The sequence below is a fragment of the Grammomys surdaster genome, unplaced genomic scaffold, assembly GCF_004785775.1.
Source record: "Grammomys surdaster isolate TR1022 unplaced genomic scaffold, NIH_TR_1.0 125863, whole genome shotgun sequence".
Taxonomy (NCBI): Eukaryota; Metazoa; Chordata; class Mammalia; order Rodentia; family Muridae; genus Grammomys; species Grammomys surdaster.
In genome coordinates this window covers 1,702,341-1,721,445 of record NW_021620689.1, presented here as the reverse complement: position 1 = coordinate 1,721,445, position 19,105 = coordinate 1,702,341, and the positions used below count along the sequence as shown (strand labels likewise).

Here is a 19,105-nt window from a genome sequence, read left to right as displayed (position 1 = left end):
GGGGTCCTATGAATGTAAGCTCTGCTGGTGCACAATGAGGACAGCTACCTGACCCATACCCAAGGATGAAAACAGACCAGCTTGACCCTGCTAGTTGCCGAGGAGGTTTGCGTTCTAGGTGGAGGTGACATTTATAAAGATTGACCATTAGGGCTACAACGTGATTAAGCAAAGAGATGTGGCAATGGATCAGCAAAGTTTGCTGTTGAAACAGCAACCCTGAGACCACAGAGAACACGTCACACAACTGCTTCATGTTCTCCTAGGAGCAGAGAGGATGGCAGACCATGGAGCCAGGCCCCAAGAGACCTTGCCAGGAGATTGGCAAGGCTGAGAACAAGTCCTAAACCCACTGCAGCCCTCAGACTAAGCAGTTTGTCCTCCAGTTTGACCTAAAGGTGGAGATGCCCCTTCTCCACCCTCTCCACCCGTGTTAAACAGAACCCCACTCTTGCTCATAAACTGCTTGTTGTCTTGCCCTCAAACCCCCATCCTACCCTGTCCAGTAGCCTTCCTCCCTTTCTGCATCTTCCCTCAGTCCCTAAGCCTCCCCAAATGCTGTCACTCCCATGTCCACCTTGAAGTATCAGAGATCCACCCATGAAACTCAGGAGTTTACCTACCAGCCCCAGGTGTGTACCCCCTCTCACCAGCAGGGATTCACTCCCAGGCTCCAGAAATGCACCTCCTTCCTTCTGCAGTCCACACACATGTCCCAGGGCTCTTCCTTTCTGCCCCTGGATCCCATCTACAGCTGCTAGGGGTACATTCCCAGTCTGTTGGGGTTCACCCCTTGATTCCCAGGGAGTATCCAACTCCATGTCTCCTGGGCTAAGGCCTCCACTTCCATCTGAAGGTCCTGGAAACATTCTCCCCAGCAGTCCTGTCTATATGCCACCTTTTTCTATAGCTGGTCCTTAGAAAGTTTTGTTATTTTTTTTTTCAAGTCCTGAGCCCATTAAACAGCCCCTCCTGTGTGCAAGGGTAATTTTAAAAGGCTGGGGATTAGTTTATCGGTAGAGTGCTTGCCTGGCTTGTGTGCAGCTTCCAGCTCTGAAGACTTTTAGAAGAAAATGGAGGGGAGACAGCTGGGCGTGGTGGTCACATCTTTACTAGCAATACTTAGGCAGCAGATGTGTGAGGTAAGAGACCAGTCTGGTCTAAACAAGGAGTTTGAAGCCAACCAGGGCTTCAGAGTAAAGACCCTCCCTCAGGTAAAAATTTCAGAAATATAGTTTAGAAAGTGAGAGTTGAGGTCATTTACAGAAAAGTTAGAGTGACTCTCAGTTGAACACAGCATAGTAGTTGGTTTGTCGCTGCGAGTCAAGACACAGCAACACTGAGCGGACATTCCAGGAATGGATGACCTCTGAGGAGCAGAGGTGGACTTTGAACTGTAGGAGAGGACCCCTGGACCAGTTGGGACAGTTGAGGAGGCAGTGGGGCTGCAGAGGGGTGCATGAGAAGAGTATAGGCTATGCTCATAGTCCCACAGTGCTGAATAGCAGTGATGTCACATAGTCACCTGCAGAGCAAGACAGAGTGGAGGAGGCAAAAGAATTGAGTAGGCTGCTTACATCATGAGAGACACAGAAATCTCAGTGGATGGGACAAAAACAGGCTCAGGCAAATCCTTGTCTCAATACTACAGTAGGACTATACAATAACGTAGCAGTAGTAGTACAGGGCTTGCTTTGCAAGCATGAGAACCTGAATTTGGGTCCTCAGCACCCATGTGAAAACCAAGCACAGAAGTATTTGTAATCTCAGTGTTGGGGATGTGGAGGCAGGTGGGTCCTTGGAGTTCGCTGGCCAGCCAGTGTAGTCTGATGAGCTTCAGGTTTCATGAGAGGCTATAAGGGAAGAGATGCCTGATGTTGACCTCTGGCCTCCACTTGCACTCACATGCATGCACACAAATGTGCACACCCATGTTGTGTGACAGAACTCCCCCAGGAGATGCAACACACATGGCTGCTCACCCCAGACAGGGATCCTACAACAGACCAAAGTCCAACTTGGTGAACCAATGAGTTTTATTGGGTTTACTTGCCGGAGCAGAAATGACTCAGACAGCTGCATCACCAAAGCCCATGGGTGACAACTCTCAAGGGCTGTGCACACTGCACAGCCTGCAGGGAGCTCAGCAGGTTGGAGAGTGTCCTTTCCAGGTGCCTCAGTTGGTCTAACCCTCTTCCGGGCAGCTGGCCTGGTCTCTGGGTCTTTGCTGCTCAGGTTCCCTTCCTCCAAGAGGATTCTCAGCTCATGTGTTTACCTTTTTGTTTACTCTGGCAAGGAGGGCCAAGTGAGTCTGCTCAGTTTCAGGGACTTCCAAAGGCTATTTTGATTTGTTTATCTTTCTGCTTGAGCTTCCCAGAGGGATGGAATGTTTCAATTTCTAAAGAGCCTTAACAACCGCACAGAAATGTTGGTCTATAAGAGCACTGTCTTAGGATTTTATTACTGTGAACAGACGCCACATGGCCAAGGCAACTCTTAAAAGGACAACATTTAATTGGGGCTGGCTAACAGGTTCAGTGGTTCGGTCCATTATCATCAAGGAGAAAGCATGGCAGCATCCAGGCAGGCACGCTGCAGAAGGAGCTGAGAACTCCACATCTTCATCTGAAGGCTGCTAGTGGAAGACTGACTTCCAGGCAGCTAGGATGAGGGTCTTAAGCCCATGCCCACAGTGACACACCTACTCCAACAAGGCCACACTTCCTAATAGTGCCACTCCCTGGGTAGAGTGTATACAAACCATTACAAGCACTTTCTAAGAAAATAAAATTCGAAGTACTTTAAACATGTACTACCTCTTACCTGAACTCCCTATGCTCAGCTAAGCAGGATTTGACTTTTGCAAATGAGAGAGCTGAGATACAAAACAGTGGAAGTCACATACAACTGTGTGGTGTGTGTGTGTGTGTGTGTGTGTGTGTGTGTGTTTTACCTGCATGTATATCTGTGTACCCTGTGTATGCCTGGTACCTGTAGAGACCAGAATATGATGCCAGATACACTGGTTATAGACAGTTGCGAACCACCATGTGGGTGGCTGGCAGTTTAATGCAGGTCCTCTGCAAGAACCACAAGCATTTTTAACTGATGAACCATCTTCCCATGTTCTTTTTAATTAAAAAGATTAATTTTGTGTATATGCATGTTTTGGCTGCATATGTGTCTGCATCTCATGTATCCCTGGTAGCTAGGAGGCTAGAAGAGGAAGTCAGGTCCCCTGAACTATAGTTACACAAAATTGTGAGTTACTGTGTGGGTCCTGATAATTGAACCAGGGTCCCCTGGAAGAGCAGCCAGTGCTCTTTAGCCGTTAACCCACCTCTCTGTAAAATATCAAAACGACTTAACTCCAGTTCCAGGGCATCCAGCACCCTCTCTTGACCTCTGAGGGCACTACAAGCATGTGCGCAGACATATATGTAGGCAAAACACCTTTACACATGAAAATTAATACATATTTAAAATAATGAAAACTGGAGCCAAGGAGGTCAGGTGCGACGGTTCAGCAGGTAAAGCACTCGGTATGAATGAAGCCGGATGAGTGTAATCCCCAGAACCCAGGTGATGGAAGGAAGGAACTGACCCCTGCAAATTGGCCTCTGACCTTCACACCTGTGCTCTGACAGGCTAAGCACTGAACACAAGTGTTAAAAAGTACATTTAAAATTAGCAAATTAATACCCAGCAAAATAAGGAAGAGACATATGTAGAGAGAGGTGTCCACTGAGTTCAATATTACACAAAAATAAACAAGATGCCCAAGACAGTTATTCCTGACACTCAAAGCTGCTACATTTGAAAGTCAATCCATGTTATCCACCATGTTATCTGAAAGAGGGGCTATGATTGTAGGAGCCACAGGTTCTATTCCTAGCACCCACATGTTGGCTTACAACTGTAACTCCAGTTCCAGGGGAATCTGGCACCCTCTCTGGCTTCCACTGGTACCATGGTACAGACACTTGCAAACAAAGCGTAAAATAAAAACTCTGAAAAAGGATGTATTTTTTTTTTTTAAAGCTGACAACACTGAGCCACAAATTCGACATCTTTATCCCTACGACCACTATAAGGCTCAGGGGCCATTCCAGACTAAGAGCTGTTTACAGTGTCTCTCAGTATGAAAGGACAAGAGAAATAGAGCCACCTTACCAAAAGCGCTCTCAACTTAATTTATAAATATAAATCTTTTTTTTTTCGAGACAGGGTTTCTCTGTGTAGCCCTGGCTGTCCTGGAACTCACTCTGTAGACCAGGATGGCCTCGAACTCAGAAATCCACCTGCCTCTGCCTCCCAAGTGCTGGGATTAAAGGTGTGCGCCACCACCGCCCAGCTTATCTATAGCTTTCTTAACTCTAGCAGAACGAAAAATTCTAGGGTCCATACAATTACGAAAGGGCCGCAACACTGTAGGTCCATATGGAATTCTACAACCATTTGCAGATGCTATAAGACTATTTATAAAAGAACCAATATGCCTTTAACAACCTCAATATCATTATTCATTATTGCACCAACTCTATCGTTTTCCCTTGCCCTAAGTCTATGAATTCCATTACCAATAACCCTAAATTAAATTAAATTAAATTAATCTAGGGATTCTATTCATCCTAGCAACATCGAGCCTTTCAGTATACTCTACTCTATGGTCTGGATGAGTTTCCAACTCAAAATATTCCCTATTTGGTGCATTACGAGCAGTTGCCCAGACAATTTCCTACAAAGTAACAATGGCCATCATCCTACTCTCAGGTTTTTTTTTTTTTGTTTTTGTTTTTTTTGGTTTTTTCAAGACAGGGTTTCTCTGTGTAGCCCTGGCTATCCTGGCACTCACTCTGTAGACCAGGCTGGCCATGAACTCTGCCTCCTAAGTGCTGGGATTAAAGGCGTGTGCCACCACTGCCTGGCTCTCAGTTCTATTAATAAGCAGCTTATTCTCTTTACAAATATTCATCACTACCCAAGAACAGATATGGTTAATTATTCCAGCCTGATCAATAGCTATATGATTTATCTCAACCCTAGCAGAAACAAACCGTGCCCCATTCAACTTAACAGAAGGAGAATCGGAACTCGTCTCAGGCTTCAACGTTGAATATGCCGCTGGTCCATTCGCACTATTCTTCATAGCCAAATATACTAACATTATCTTAATAAATGTCCTAACAGCCATTATCTTCCTAGGCCTACTTCACAACATTAGCTTCCCTGAACTTTACTCAATTAATTTCATAACAGAAACACTATTTTTATCAACATTTTTATGAATTCGAGCACCATACCCACGATTCTGTTATGACCAACTCATACATCTCTTATGAAAAAACTTTTTCCACTAACCCTAGCATTCTGTATATGACACATTTCACTACCAATTTTCCTAGCAAGCATTCCACCCTATGTGTAGAAATATGTCTGATAAAAGAGTTACTTTGATAGAGTAAATTGTAGAGGTTTAAATTCTCTTATTTCTGGGATAATAGGAGTTGAATCTACTCTTAAGAATTCAAAATTCTTGTCTCAAAAAACCAAAAAAAAAAAAAAAAGAATTCAAAATTCTCCGTGGTACCTATACACCCTATCCTAATATAGTAAGGTCAGCTAATTAAGCTATCGGGCCCATACCCTGAAAACATTGGTTTAAATTCTTCCTGTACTAATAAATCCTATCACCATCATCACTGTTTACTGTCTTTACGGGCCCCATAATTACGATATCTAGCACCAACCTAATACTAATATGAGTAGGCTTAGAAATAAGCCTCCTAGCAATTATTCCACTATTAATTAACCAAAAAAACCCCCATGATCAACTGAAGCCACAACAAAATATTTTATTACACAAGCAACAGCCTCAATAATTATTTTGTGGCCGGGCAGTGGTGGTGCACGCCTTTAATCCCAGCATTCAGGAGGCAGAGGCAGGTGGATTTCTGAGTTCGAGGCCAGCCTGGTCTACAGAGTGAGTTCCAGGACAGCCAGGACTATACAGAAACCCTGTCTCGAAAAACAAAAAACAAAATAAAATTTATTTTGCTCGATATCGTTCTCAATTATAAAAAACTAGGAATATGAAATTTCAACAACAAACAAGCAGCATTTTACTTAACATAACACTAATCTCGTTATCAATAAAACTTGCCCTAGCCCCATTCCACTACTGACTTCCTGAAGTAATACAAGGAATCCTACTACATACAGGACTGAGTCTTCTTACATGACCAAAAATTGCCCCCCTGTCCGTTATATTTCAAATTTATCAACTCGTAAACCCAACTCTAATCCTAATACTTGCAATCACATCAGGACAGGGCTGCTGTATTTAGGAGCCCAGTAGCTGTAGCTGCCTACAACGGATTGGCCTAAGATCAAGCCAGTCAGTTTTCCAGCATGTAGGAGCGAGAGGCTCCCAAGCCTCCAACCCTAGCTAAGAAGCTATCAACAGTGGATGACTCCAGAGGGGGAAGAGTCAGCTTTCAGGTGTGGGCCCCAGTAGGCTGATCACATTCCATTGGATGACCCCATATCTGTAAGTGTATGGGCACTTCAAATTGAGAGTTGGTCATTAAAAGGGGTGGGGGTGCTGGAGAGATAATGGCTTAGAGCTCTTCTCCAGAACCCTGATTCAATCTTCAGCACCCACATGGCAGCTCACAATTGTTCTTCCAGTCCCAGGAGGATCTGATGCCTTCTGGTTTTCTTGGGAATTACATGCCTATGGTACAGACATACATGCAGGCAAAACACTCATATACATAAAAATAAAAATTTCCAAGGTCTGATTGTTATTTTTTTTTTTTTAGCCCAGGCTAGCCTCAGATTCTCTATGTAGTTGAGGCTGGCCTTGATTTTTTTTTTCCTCAAAACTCTGTAGCTCTGGCTGTCTTCGAAATCACAGAGATCTGCTTGCCCTTTGTCTCTTGAGTGCTGAAAATAAAGGCCTATGCCACCCTGCTTGGCCCTGGGAAGTTATGTGGGCCAAGCTGGCAGGACAGGAAAGGGTGCTAGACTCAAAATCAGGGATTTGTGTAAGCTTAGGCTTAGATAGACATTTTACCAACGAGTTCTATCTACAGCCCTTGACTTCTTCCTTCCTTCCTTCCTTCCTTTCTTTCTTTCTTTCTTTCTTTCTTTCTTTCTTTCTTTTTTTTTTTGTTTTTGTTTTTCAAGACAGGGTTTCTCCGTGTAGCCCTGGCTGTCCTGGAACTCACTCTGTAGACCACGCTAGCCTTGAACTCTCGAACTCAGAAATCTGCCTGCCTCTGCCTCCTGAGTACTGGGATTAAAGGCGTGCACTACCACCGCCCTGCTGACTTTTCTTTCTTTCTTTCTTTCTTTCTTTCTTTCTTTCTTTCTTTCTTTCTTTCTTTCTTTCTTTCTTTCTTTTTTTGTTTTTCGAGACAGGGTTTCTCTGTGTAGCCCTAGCTGTCCTGGAACTCACTCTGTAGACCAGGCTGGCTTCGAACTCTGCCTCCCAAGTGTTGGGATTAAAGGCGTGTGCCACCACTGCCAGGTGACTTTCTTTTTTTTCTCGTGAAACTGGGCCTTATTTAGCCCAGGGTGTCCCAAACACTATGCAGTACCTTGACTTTCCTGCTTCTCTTCCCTCTGCCTCTCAGGTGCTAGAATTATAGGATGTACTATTGGAGACGAACATGAGGGGGTTGGAGAGGTTTGTGAGAGAGAAGATTAGGAAAGAGGATTTGAAGAAAATTGAGAATTTCTCAGACCTTTGAACAATATCCACCTAGGGCATAGAAACTCAGACTTCCACACATGGGGCAAAGAATGCCACCTAGACTCTCTGTGAAGTTGCAGAGCTGGGCTGGGGGTGTAGCGGTAGAGTGCTTGCTTCGTCTGTTCTGAGTTCCATCTCCAGCACCAATTAACAGTGGGCATGTTCAACACGTGCAATCCCAGCAGTGGGAAGGCAAAGGCTGGACGATAAACTCAAGGTCTGAGTTTCTGTTCAATACCAGCCTGGATACAGTTCTGGATCTTAAGATAAAAGCTAATTCTTTCGTAATTCTTCCCCTCCGGCAAACTACATACAACAGGAGATCAGCTTGCCGGTGCTAAACCCAGGAAAATATTGGTTTTGAGATCTTCTCTGCAGCCCGGATGGGGGGGGCGGAACCTTGCTGGGGTTTTCCACCTGCAGTTGGGTGGTGTGGTAAGGACATCGTCTGCGGGGAGACACATGGGATATTTAACAGGCCTATGCCGCAGCTGGGTTCTCGATACAGTGAATGTCTGTGGGTATCTGTTAAGCTCAGAGGGCCACAGTGGAGCAGCAAGGAGTGTCCAACACGAATCACCGCCACTGCGCGCCGGCTTTCGCGCGCTGAGCCGGCCAGCTTCCCCGGAAGCCGCGCGCGCAGGCGCGATGGGGGGCGCGCCCCCTGGCGGCCGGCGGCGGCAGTGCGCAGGGTCCGCCTACTGGTCGCGCGCCGCCGCCTCCGCCGCCGCTTGAGCCCAACATGGCGATGCACAACAAGACGGCGCCGCCGCAGATCCCAGACACCCGGCGGGAGCTGGCCGAGCTGGTGAAGCGGAAGCAGGAGCTGGCGGTGAGTGGCCGAGGCCTGGACGCCGTCCCCGCATGTACTCGCAGGCAGCTCCGGAGGCGAAGACGGCGGGCAACCAGGGTCCGGGCGCTCTGGGCGGCCGGGCGCGGCGCGGTTCCCTGCGGCGGCGCGGTTCCCGGCCTGCGCTCAGTGGGGCGGGGCGGGGCGGTGAGGGCGCGGGAAGGGCGAGAGGCAGGAGGCGGGGACGACGCTCAGGTCGGGTTAGCGGGTGGGAAGGAGGAGGCTAGACCCTGGCCTGGAGAAGATGCACGATGGATTCCATGGGCGGCGCGTTTCAATGGCCAGGGAATGAGGTGTATTTTGAGGATGCCAAGGAAAAGGGCTGGCGGGAGACGCAGGACGCAGCCTAGGGAATTTGGATTGGTGACGCGCACCAAGAGCCGCCGGCACCCTGCTGACTGAGCCCTCCAGGCTCCCGCCTTTTGCAAAGAGCATCCGGGAGGCAAAGCTCACCTGAAGCTGCCCTTCCAGGTTTCCATAGCAACCGGCATCCACTGCGGGCGGCCCTTCCAGAACTAGCAGGGAGGAAGCAGTTGATGTAGAAGAGATGCTTGTGAAAAGCTGTTCACCCTTCTCGCTGCTGGTAGCAACACATTTAGTGAGTGAGAATGGAGACAGCTCACGGTCTGTCTCATCCCTGCTCATGACAGCTAGGTTTTGCCTCTGAAGTAGATGCAAAATCTTGCATGTGTGTGCATTTTCTGAGGATAGACTACACATTCCATTCTATTTATAAAGGGGTCCATTATTCCCACTTTCCCACAAAAACAGTTCATTGTGGGTAAGCTTGACATTACAAGTCTGTATCCAGATTTCAGTCTGCTTAATGCTTGCTTTTCCCTTTCCCTGTTTTCATCACCTAGGAAACACTTGCAAACTTGGAGAGACAGATCTATGCTTTTGAAGGAAGCTACCTGGAAGACACTCAGATGTATGGCAATATTATCCGTGGCTGGGATCGGTATTTGACCAATCAAAAGTGAGTGTCAAAATCTAATAGATCTGTCCGTTTTATCCTCTACTAATATTTATCTGTAGGGTTTTTGTTTTATAACATGACCTTACTATGAAGCCCTGGCTGGCCTGGAACTCACTAAGTAGACCAGGCTGGCCTCAGATTCACAGACCACATAGCTCTTTCTCCCTCTACCTCCTGATGGATTTAAAGGTATGGACTGTCATGTACAGCTTGGGGTGTTTGCTTTGGTATTTCCTCTGCAGGGAGATGATAGAGCCATAGTGTAGAGTGAGGTCTAAACTTGAACTTGCATTCCCACTGTTTCACGGAAAAACCTTGGAAAAGCCCATATTTGTGATTAAAGAAAATAGGGCCTATGGTGCAGGGGTGTGTAGGTGTAAATGAGATACAGCATGTGACTTAACTGTCTTCCACATTTTAATCAACCACGATATCCAGTTACGATCTTTGTCATACCTCTAAGCTAATTAATTGTACCACTGTTGACTCGGTAATGCGATTCTATAAAAATCTCTAAACTTGTAAGAAAAATTTCAAATCTGTAGAAAAACTGAAATGAGATAGTGCATGACCAGGTAGTATTGTTCCCATGTATTCGTGAGTTGCTAGCTAACTGTGGGTGCATGCTCTCTCCCATGTATGAAGACGTCTATGCACGCTTAAGAACCTTTTGTTTTGAAATAATTGCAGATTGAGATAGGAAGCTGCAGAGACAATAGACAGGGCTTGTATGTTCTTACACAGTCCTGACAGTTACATTTTTCGTAACTATAGAATATCATCAAAATCAGGAATCCAAGATTGGCTTAATGTGCGAGTATAGGTGTATGGCATTTTATCGTATGTGTATAACTATAGGGTGTAAAACTAGACCCAGGAGACATTGCTTAGCGAGTGAAAGCACTTGGTGTTCAAAGCCTGATGACCTGAGCTCAGTTCCCAGAACCTGTGTTCTAATAGGTGCACATCTGGCAGATGGCTTAGCCATTAAGAGCACATACTGCTCTGGCAGAGGACAGACAGGAGTTCGATTCCCAGTACCTTACAACTACCTGCAACACAGTCCCAAGGGATCAGCCTCTGTCTACTGTACTTTCAGGAAACCCCCCTCCCCAATCCACCCCAATTTAACACACATGTGTTAATGCACATCTGGAATTTTAGCACATGTGGTGGGAGGTGGGGACAGGAAAATCACTTGGAAGCTTGTAGGCCAGCTAACCTGAACTATGCAGTGCTATCCAAACAAGATTGCCTCTGCCTCAACAAGGTAGAAAGCAAGGGCCAATGGTGGAGAGCTGCCCTCTGATTAGTGTATGTATAAAGATGCAGACCCATTCCGCCATCACAGGGTCTCCTCCCTGCTCCTCCTCTGTGGTTACGTGTCTGTTTCCCTGTGCATTCTCTCCCTGCTAACCGTTGAAGAGTTAGACGCTTACACCACGAATCTCTGCATCTACATATATCAACAGTTACTTCTTGAGAAGAACAAGGCATCTCTGCACGTAACTCAGATGCTCATAGCTTAAACGTTAACACAGATTCCTTCAGATTCCCTCGGTTGGCCCCACAATGCTTTGCTACTCTTTTTTGATCCTGGATCCAGTTGCTTTCGGCAGTTATGTCTCATGAATATTTTGCTGTTGTTGGGTTTTTGTTTGTTTGGAGACAAGGTTTCTCTGTATAGACCAGGCTGGCTTCTGACTCACAGAGATCCACATTGTTTGTTTGTTTGTTTTGTTTTTCAAGATATATATAATGTGTGTTGGGGTATATGTGTGCCACTGTATGGCTCAGAGGATGGCTATGTGGACTGGTCCTTTCTTTCACCTTTACCTGGGCTGAGGATTGAATTGGGATTGTCCAGCTTTGCAGCAAGCGCCCATTACCGTCTTGTCAGCCCCTGCACTAGTTTCTTCTGACAATGACAATAAGCATTATCGTAAACGCACACCAACGCAGAGTATGGAGTGGGACTGAGTTGGGCAGGCTGGATACTGCTTACGTGATAATGCTGGTTGGTGTCCTCATGCCAGGCAAGACATGGCTGTGTCCCTGTGGCTCCTGGGCGTCTTAAAGGCGAAGAAATACACTTGCCGGTGTTTATAAAGCAACTAAAATCATCTCACCTCCCAAAGTGGGAGGTGTTCCCGTTTGTAGGCATTTGACATAGAGTTATGTGCATCAGAGACATTCCTGAATTTGAACCTGGTTCAAAGAAGAATGGCCAGATGGCTCAGCAGGTAAAGGTGCTTTCTACAAAGCCTGATTACCTGAGTTCATTCCCTGGAGGTAGCAGGAGAGAACTGACCATAAAGTCATCTTCTGACCTCCAGAAATGTACTGGAGCACGTGTGTGTCCTCCCTCCACCTCAGACAAAAACACAGTGAGAATCTATAAGATATAAAAATCTATAACAACAACAACAACAAAATTCTTCTGTTTTTAGAAACTCCAATAGCAAAAACGACCGGAGGAACCGGAAGTTCAAGGAGGCCGAGCGGCTCTTCAGCAAATCCTCAGTCACGTCGGCTGCTGTAAGTGGCGGTGGTGGAGGGTGTGTCTGTCTGAGGCCCTTTATTGAGGAGTGTGGACTTTCCCTTCCTTTCTGCGGGTTGGTGTCTTGGGGTCTATGGTCTCTTGTCTGGTAACCAGTGACTTCTCTTTTAGGCAGTAAGTGCCTTGGCAGGGGTTCAGGACCAGCTCATCGAAAAGAGTGAGTCTGCTTTTACCTTGTTTATCAGTTTATCTTAAAGCGGCCAGGGGCCCTAAGTTAGCTCTGGTTTACCCAGTCAGTTACCCAAGGACTGCGACTTCTATGGTTTCTCTTGTGTGTAGAAGTTGGGGGACCTTTGGGCATCTTCATCCCTTTTTTTTGTTGTTATTGTAGAGGTGGAGTCTTGCTATATGTCTGTCTGTCTGTGTAGCTTATGCTTGTCTCAACTCAGAGATGCACTTGCCTCTGCCTTGCCCTTGCTGTGATTGAAGGTGAGGACCACCTACTGCCTTCCTGCTGTTCCTTTCCAGGAAGTACGGCTGGAGATGCTGAAAGACCCCAAGCTCTAAAACTGCTGCAACAGGCCATAAGTTACTAGGAATTTTGTTTGTTTAAGGTAGTCCCTTCTAGCCCATGCTGACCTGGAACCTACTGATAGCTGAGGCTGCCCTTGACCTCCTGATTCTCTTACCACTGCTAGGACCATAGGCATGTGTCGTCATCCTCTAGGAGAACTTTTCCAATGATAAGTCATTTTGATCAGAAAGATGGCTCAGTGGTTAAGAGTGTTTCTTGAACTCCCAGAGGAACAGGGTTAGCACATCCTACCACCCATGTGGTGGTTCACAACAGCCTATAACTCCAGTCTCGGGAGATTGGTTGCCCTGTTCTGGCTTCTGAGGATACCTCTGTGGCAGGCACATACACATGAATACGAATAAATTAATTTAAAAGAAAAAACGCCAGCACTTAGGAGGTAGAGGCAGACTGGTTTCCTGAGTTTAAGGCCAGCCAGGGCTACATGAGATCCTGTCTTAGTTACTTTTCTATTGCTGTGACAAGACATTGAATCAAAGCAACTTCTAGAAGAAAGAGTTTATTAGGGGCTCACAGTTTCAGAGGTTAGGGTCATCATGGTGTGGGGCATGGCGGAAGGCAGGCAGTCATGGTGCTGGAGTGGTAGCTGAGAGCTCACATCTTAAGACATAACAAGGCAGAGAGGGAGGGAGGAAGAGAGAGAGAGAGAGAGAGAAAGAGTCAGAGAGACAAACAGACATTGACACTGGAGATTAGAGGTAGAGTGATAATTGGGAGTGGCTTCCAAACCCTCAAAACCTGACCCTAGCGGCACACTTCCTCCAACAAGGCCACACCCCTAATCCTTCCCAAACAGTTCCACCAACCCGGGACCAAATGTTCACATATGATCTTATGGGGGCCATTCTCATTCAAACCACCATGGACCCTGTCTCAAAACAAAATGACAGCAATTCATTTAGTAGGAAATTTCAGATGTACCTGATACATCCCTAGTGCTCAACCTAAGAAATTCTAAGGATGTATCTGTGTGTTCTCAAATATAGAAAGGAGAGTGGATACTATTTACTTACACAGATCATTTCTGTGTGGAAGCCAGGTCTAATTTAAAAAAAAAAAAAAAAAAAAGAGCTAGTGTTTGTGTGCCACAGTGCATTTTCAGTGTGGTGGGGTTAGAGCCCGGGTTTGGCCAGGGATTTGAGGAAAGGGAGTTTTGGTAGCTTGGACCTGAGAGTCACTCAGTGATGTCAGTTATCTCTGTAGATTTCTGTCCCAGCCACTCTCCTGTGCTTAGTCCTGCCTATCTGAGAGTCATTCCCACTGAGTCAAATTCCAACTTTTGTTGAAATGGACTTCTTCTGTGTCCTTGAGAAGTTTTCTGTTCAACTTTGTGCTATGGCACTCTGGTTCTTCCCTTTTCTGGAACCCTTCATGATGTCTCTTGGTACCTCAGTGATTATCTCATCAGATGCTACAAATCTTTGTGGGTTTTGTTTTTTGTTTTTTGTTTTTTTTTTTTTTTTTTTTTTTTTTTTTGAGACAGGATCTCACTTTGTAGTCCAGGCTAGCCTTGAACTTAGATGGTAAAGATTATCTAAAGTTTATATTGGGTAGCCACTCTTTGGCATCTGTACCGAGCATGGAGCCACCTGCCTGTACTACATGGTTGGTATTGTCTGGGTTTTGCTATGTATCAGGTTATTTTGGCTGAATATACTTTGAAATATGTCTCTGCTGTTTTTTATTTATTTTTATTTTGTGTGTGTGTGTGTTTTTCTGGGTGTATGTATATGTATCACATATGTGTCTAATTCCTGCAAAGTCCGGAAGAGTGCATCAGATCTCCTGGAACTGAAGTTACTAAGGATTGTGAGCCACCATGTGGATGCTGGGAACCAAACCCTGGTCCTTTGGAGGAGCAGCCAGTCCCCTCCATCACTGAGCCATCTTTGTCCCCTTGTCCCTCTGTTTTGCAAGAGAATGTTGCAGATGCTTTTCATCACTGCTGACTGTTAACCTCCTAGTTGGTTTTTATTTGAGTCACCATGTCACTGTGTAGCATTGGTTGGCCTGGAGCTCAGAGACCCCCACCCGTCTCTGCCTCTGCCTCTGCTTTTGCATCCCAAATGCTGCAAGTACTGGGAGGGCAGGATGAGCCAGCACACCTGCTTTGGCTTTGCTTGTACATAGCTGCTATTACACAGGGGCCTGAACCTAGGTTTGTGCATGCGCTTGCCCAGTGCTCTACACTGCGCTACTTACAGGAACATGGGTGGGAGGTAGTTCAGGGGAGCATGGGCAGCTTACCAGGGCTTCTCCACTGAAGAACCTTATAGGTCAGGGAGGGCTGGGGACTTGTGAGTAGGTCAGATCCACAAGGAAGTGGTGACAGGCCTAGTCTTGCTCAAGTAATCATAGCTGCTGTGACTCTGAGTTCAAGGCCATGTCATGTCCAGAAGGCAGGGATTTCCATCACGCTGCCCCTTCCTCCTGCCCCAGATCTCCTTCCTTGAACCTTTGGAGGGAGGGGACGTAGATGTCCCAGTTAGGGCTGAGTGTTCAGTGGTCACTGGTTCTCAGCACTTTGAACAGCTGTGAGTCACTGCCACTGCAAAAAGAGGTTTCATTGACCAAAGCTGCCAGTCACTAGGCATAAATATAACTCTAGAAGGCAGTTTCCCAGGTTCATTACCAAATCCTCAGCAGTGGCTTCACTAGGGCCTGTGACCTCCCCTGGCACAGGCTTCTGACCAGGGTCACAGTAGCTCCTGTGGACTGGGCATCACATCCAACCAGTGAATGGTTGGTTAGCTCCTTGATGGTCATGCCAGTTGTGTGCTGGTTGACACTTCATGCCTAGCATGTCAGTGGTGTGCATAGGTGAGACTGCAGATGGCCTCTTCCCCAGCAGCCAGCGTAGTACCTTACGGTAGTGGAAGGTAGCCAAAGGGAGGAGGCTCCTTGCTCACTTGCTGTGGCCAAAACTTACGGGCTTTCAGTGGTTGGTTGTTTTTTTTTTTTTAATTTCTATTAGTATCATTTTATTTTTGAGACAGGGTCTTGTTATGTAACATAGTCCAGGCTGTTCTTGCACTCAGGATGATTCTCTTGTTTCAGCCTCATAAATGTTGGGGACTGCAGGTGAACTATCTTGCTCCTCTGAAATTTTAACTTTCATTTGATTTTCTCCTTCCTTCCTTCTTGCTTCCCCCTCCCCTCTCCTCCCTTTCTCTCTCTCTTTCTCTCTTTCTTTCTTTCTTTCTTTCTTTCTTTCTTTCTTCCTTTCTTTTGACAAGGTCTTTCTATGTAGTTCCGGATAGCTAGAACTCAGTAAGTAGACCAGGCTAGCCTCAAACTCACAAGACTCCTTCCTTTGCCTCCCAAGTGCTGAGATCAAAGGTGTGTGCCACCATGCCTGGCTCATCCTGAAATTTTTTCCCCTACTAATTAGAATTTAGTAAAAGCTCTGTATTGGAGTCTTTGGGTTTCCTTTGACTTCTTTTTCTCTTTGTTTTCTTTTTGTTTGTTTAGAGAAAGAGTTTCTCTGTGTAGCCCTGACTGTCCTGGAACTCACTCTGTAGACCAGGCTGGCCTGGAACTCGCAGAGATCTGCCTGCCTCTGCCTCCTGAGTATCAGGATTAAAGGCATGTACACCACGTCCATCTCTTCTTTCAGTTTTAATATCAGTTTCTCTAGTTGTTGGTTGTTGTATGTAGGCACTCCTGTGGCATGGTACACATAGGGCAGTTTGTGCGAGCTGGTCTTCTCCTTTCACCGTGGGACCCAGGAATCAAACTCAGGCTTCACTTGGAGCCTCTGCCTGTAGAACTGTCAGGAGGGCCCTCTGCTTGGACAAAGCAGATGCGAGACTCAAGGGTCCCTGGAAGCCTAGGTGGTTGAAGCCATGATTGTGTCCCACAAGGAACAGTGCACTTGGCCCTCGCTTCTTTCCTCTGTGGGCGATGCCCGTGAGCTCCAGGAATGGAGAGGCTGAATTTTGCCCTGTATCTTCTTTGATTTTGAGAATTCCTAAGTTTTCTACTTTTAGCATTTTATTTTCAAACCACTCACAAAAGTTTCCTCTCCAAATGTGTTATTTCTGCTTCCTTTGGCTCCATGTTTGCCCAACTAGAAAGATGGTGGATTTGCACAGCCCCTAAAGAATTTCCTGTAAGTTGTGAAGCATCAGACATTTTAGTGAAATGAATAAAGTGAATGAAAAAGTGGACAGACAGATTTTCCCCTCACTGTCTTGCAGGGCAGCAGGGGCTCCCATATGTCCCGAAGTGCCCAGCAGAGTGACTCTGCTCTCATGCTTGGCGTTGTAGGGCTTCCTCACCTTCCTATGGGAGACCTGCCTTCCATCAGACACTGCCCTTAGTTGCCTGCCCTTTTCTTTACTGTGTAGACGTCCTTGTCTTTGCTCTAAAGATCTGTTGCTTATTTTTCTGTCAACGAGAAACAAGCTCTCTTGTTTTCCTCAGTTGAGCATTGCCAGCGGATCGGTTGACTAGAAGCTGAGCAGTCCTTGAGCTTCCCTGAGCTCAGAAAGAACATTTTTGTTTTGTATTTTAGTAGCGTCTAGTCCTCACGGTTCCTTGTCTGTCAGATGTGTCATCAACAGACTAGTAATTGTGCAGCGCAAGGCGTCTCGGACTGGGACTGCAGTTCTGTGGCAGAGCATTTGCCTAGCATGTGTGAGGTCTAGAGTTTGATCCCCGGCACCGCATGCCAACAGCCAAAACGAAGTTCTTAAGAGAGCCCTTCTCCCTTTTAACTTTTTCTTTCTTTCTTTTTCTTTCTTTTTTTTTTTTTTTTGTTTTTTGAGACAGGGTTTCTCTGTGTAGCCCTGGCTGTCCTGGAACTCACTCTGTAGACCAGGCTGGCCTCGAACTCAGAAATCTGCCTGCCTCTGCCTCCCAAGTGCTGGGATTAAAGGCGTACACCACCACTGCCTGGCTTAACTTTTTCTTTCTTTTGAGCATTTTGAGACAGGGTCTCAGATAGCCCAGGCTGGCCTCCAATTCACTATGCAGCCAAGAATGGCCTTCAATTTGCTTCTTTTCTTCTTGAATGCTGGCCTGGTTTACGTGGTGTTGGGGATTGAACCCACGGCTTTGAGCATGGCAGGCGAGCACTTTACTAACTGAGCTACTTCCCCAGCCAGTTCTCATGGTCTGGGTGTAACCTATTAGTCCTTTGGGAGAAGAGTTGTTGCCTTGGATATCACTTTATCAGACAGGAGACCTAGGTGAGTTCTGGGCTTTGAGTAGTTGAGCATTGAGTAAGCTTATAGAGTATAACTGCTGTCTGTCTGTCTGTCTGTCTGTCTGGTACTCCAGGAGCAGAGACTGCAGATAGATACTCAGGTGCCTTTGCTTCCCAGTGTCTTTTCAGAATTGGGGTTTAGGCAGTTTGCCTTTCTCTCCTCTCTCTCAGATTCTAGTTCTTCCAGCGCCTCATGACTCAGTCCTTGTCTCCTCTCTCACTCTGCCACGGTCCAAGGCTGTGCGGTCTCCTGTCCTGCTCTCCTCTTATCTCCTGGCAGCATTTCCAACGTTTGACTTTAGAGATTAAGATCTTTAATATCAATATTTAATAAGACTGTCTATTAGCAACAGGGACCTATTAATATAATTGAAGCCACACTGTGGCCAAAGCAGGCCTTGAACTTCTAACCCTCCTGTCTCCAAGTACCTGGGATTTCAGGCCTAACCAGGCCCTTGTACTGTACTCTGGTCCAGTTTAAGAAAGGAGCTTTGACTCATCCCTTTGTGAGGCCACACTGTATTAACTGTGGACCTGGACTGTGTGCCACTGGTTTGAATAAATCCCCTCCCCACGTCTGCATCATGGATATTGTTCTGTGGGCTTGTCTGCCCCACTGCCCCCAGTTTCAATTCTCTTGCAAATGATTTTTTTGACTGAGGATTCCTCTTCTCCCATACCCTTACCAGCATTTGTTGTCGTTTAATTTTTAGAGACAGGGTCTCACTATGTAGTCCTGGCCAGCCTAGACTGAAGATATCACCTGCTTTTGCCTCTGGTAGTATAGGCTTGTTCCACAGGATGAGTGTCTTGCTTTCTTTTTTTTGTTGTTGTTGTTTTGTTTTTTTTTGAGACAGGGTTTCTCTGTGTAGCCCTGGCTGTTCTGGAACTCACTCTGTAGACCAGGGTAGCCTTGAACTCAGAAATCCACCTGCCTCTGCCTCCCAAGTGCTGGGATTAAAGGCGTGCGACACTATCACCCAGCAAGTGTTTTGTTTTCTTGGGATTAACCATTTATGTAGTGAGGTGGAATCTCAAAGCTGTTTTGCATTTCTTTGATAGCAAGAAAAATGACTGATTGTTTCAAGTATTTTTGGCATACCATTTGTATTTTGTTTCCCTCCCTTCCTTCCTTCTTCCCTTCCTCCCTCCCTCCCTCCCTCTCTCTTTCCTTCCTTCCCTCCCTCCCTCCCTCCCTCCCTCCCTTCCTCCC

The 19,105-nt window shown here is 46.3% G+C and overlaps 1 protein-coding gene across 6 annotated transcripts in view; it reads left to right on the top strand.

Moving 5' to 3' along the window:
* The first annotated feature begins 8,488 nt into the window (after positions 1–8,488).
* Meaf6 (MYST/Esa1 associated factor 6) overlaps positions 8,489–19,105 on the top strand; it is a 26,496-nt gene continuing 15,879 nt past the window's right edge. For all 6 annotated transcript variants that reach the window (XR_003714238.1, XR_003714235.1, XR_003714236.1 and 3 more), the window contains exons 1-4: positions 8,489–8,591; positions 9,473–9,588; positions 12,039–12,126; positions 12,260–12,305. Coding sequence is in view for 3 of the 6 variants with exons in the window: in XM_028790140.1 (XP_028645973.1) it covers positions 8,502–8,591; positions 9,473–9,588; positions 12,039–12,126; positions 12,260–12,305 (340 nt within the window). In the remaining 3 variants the exon portion in view is untranslated. The remainder of the gene's footprint in view (positions 8,592–9,472; positions 9,589–12,038; positions 12,127–12,259; positions 12,306–19,105) is intronic.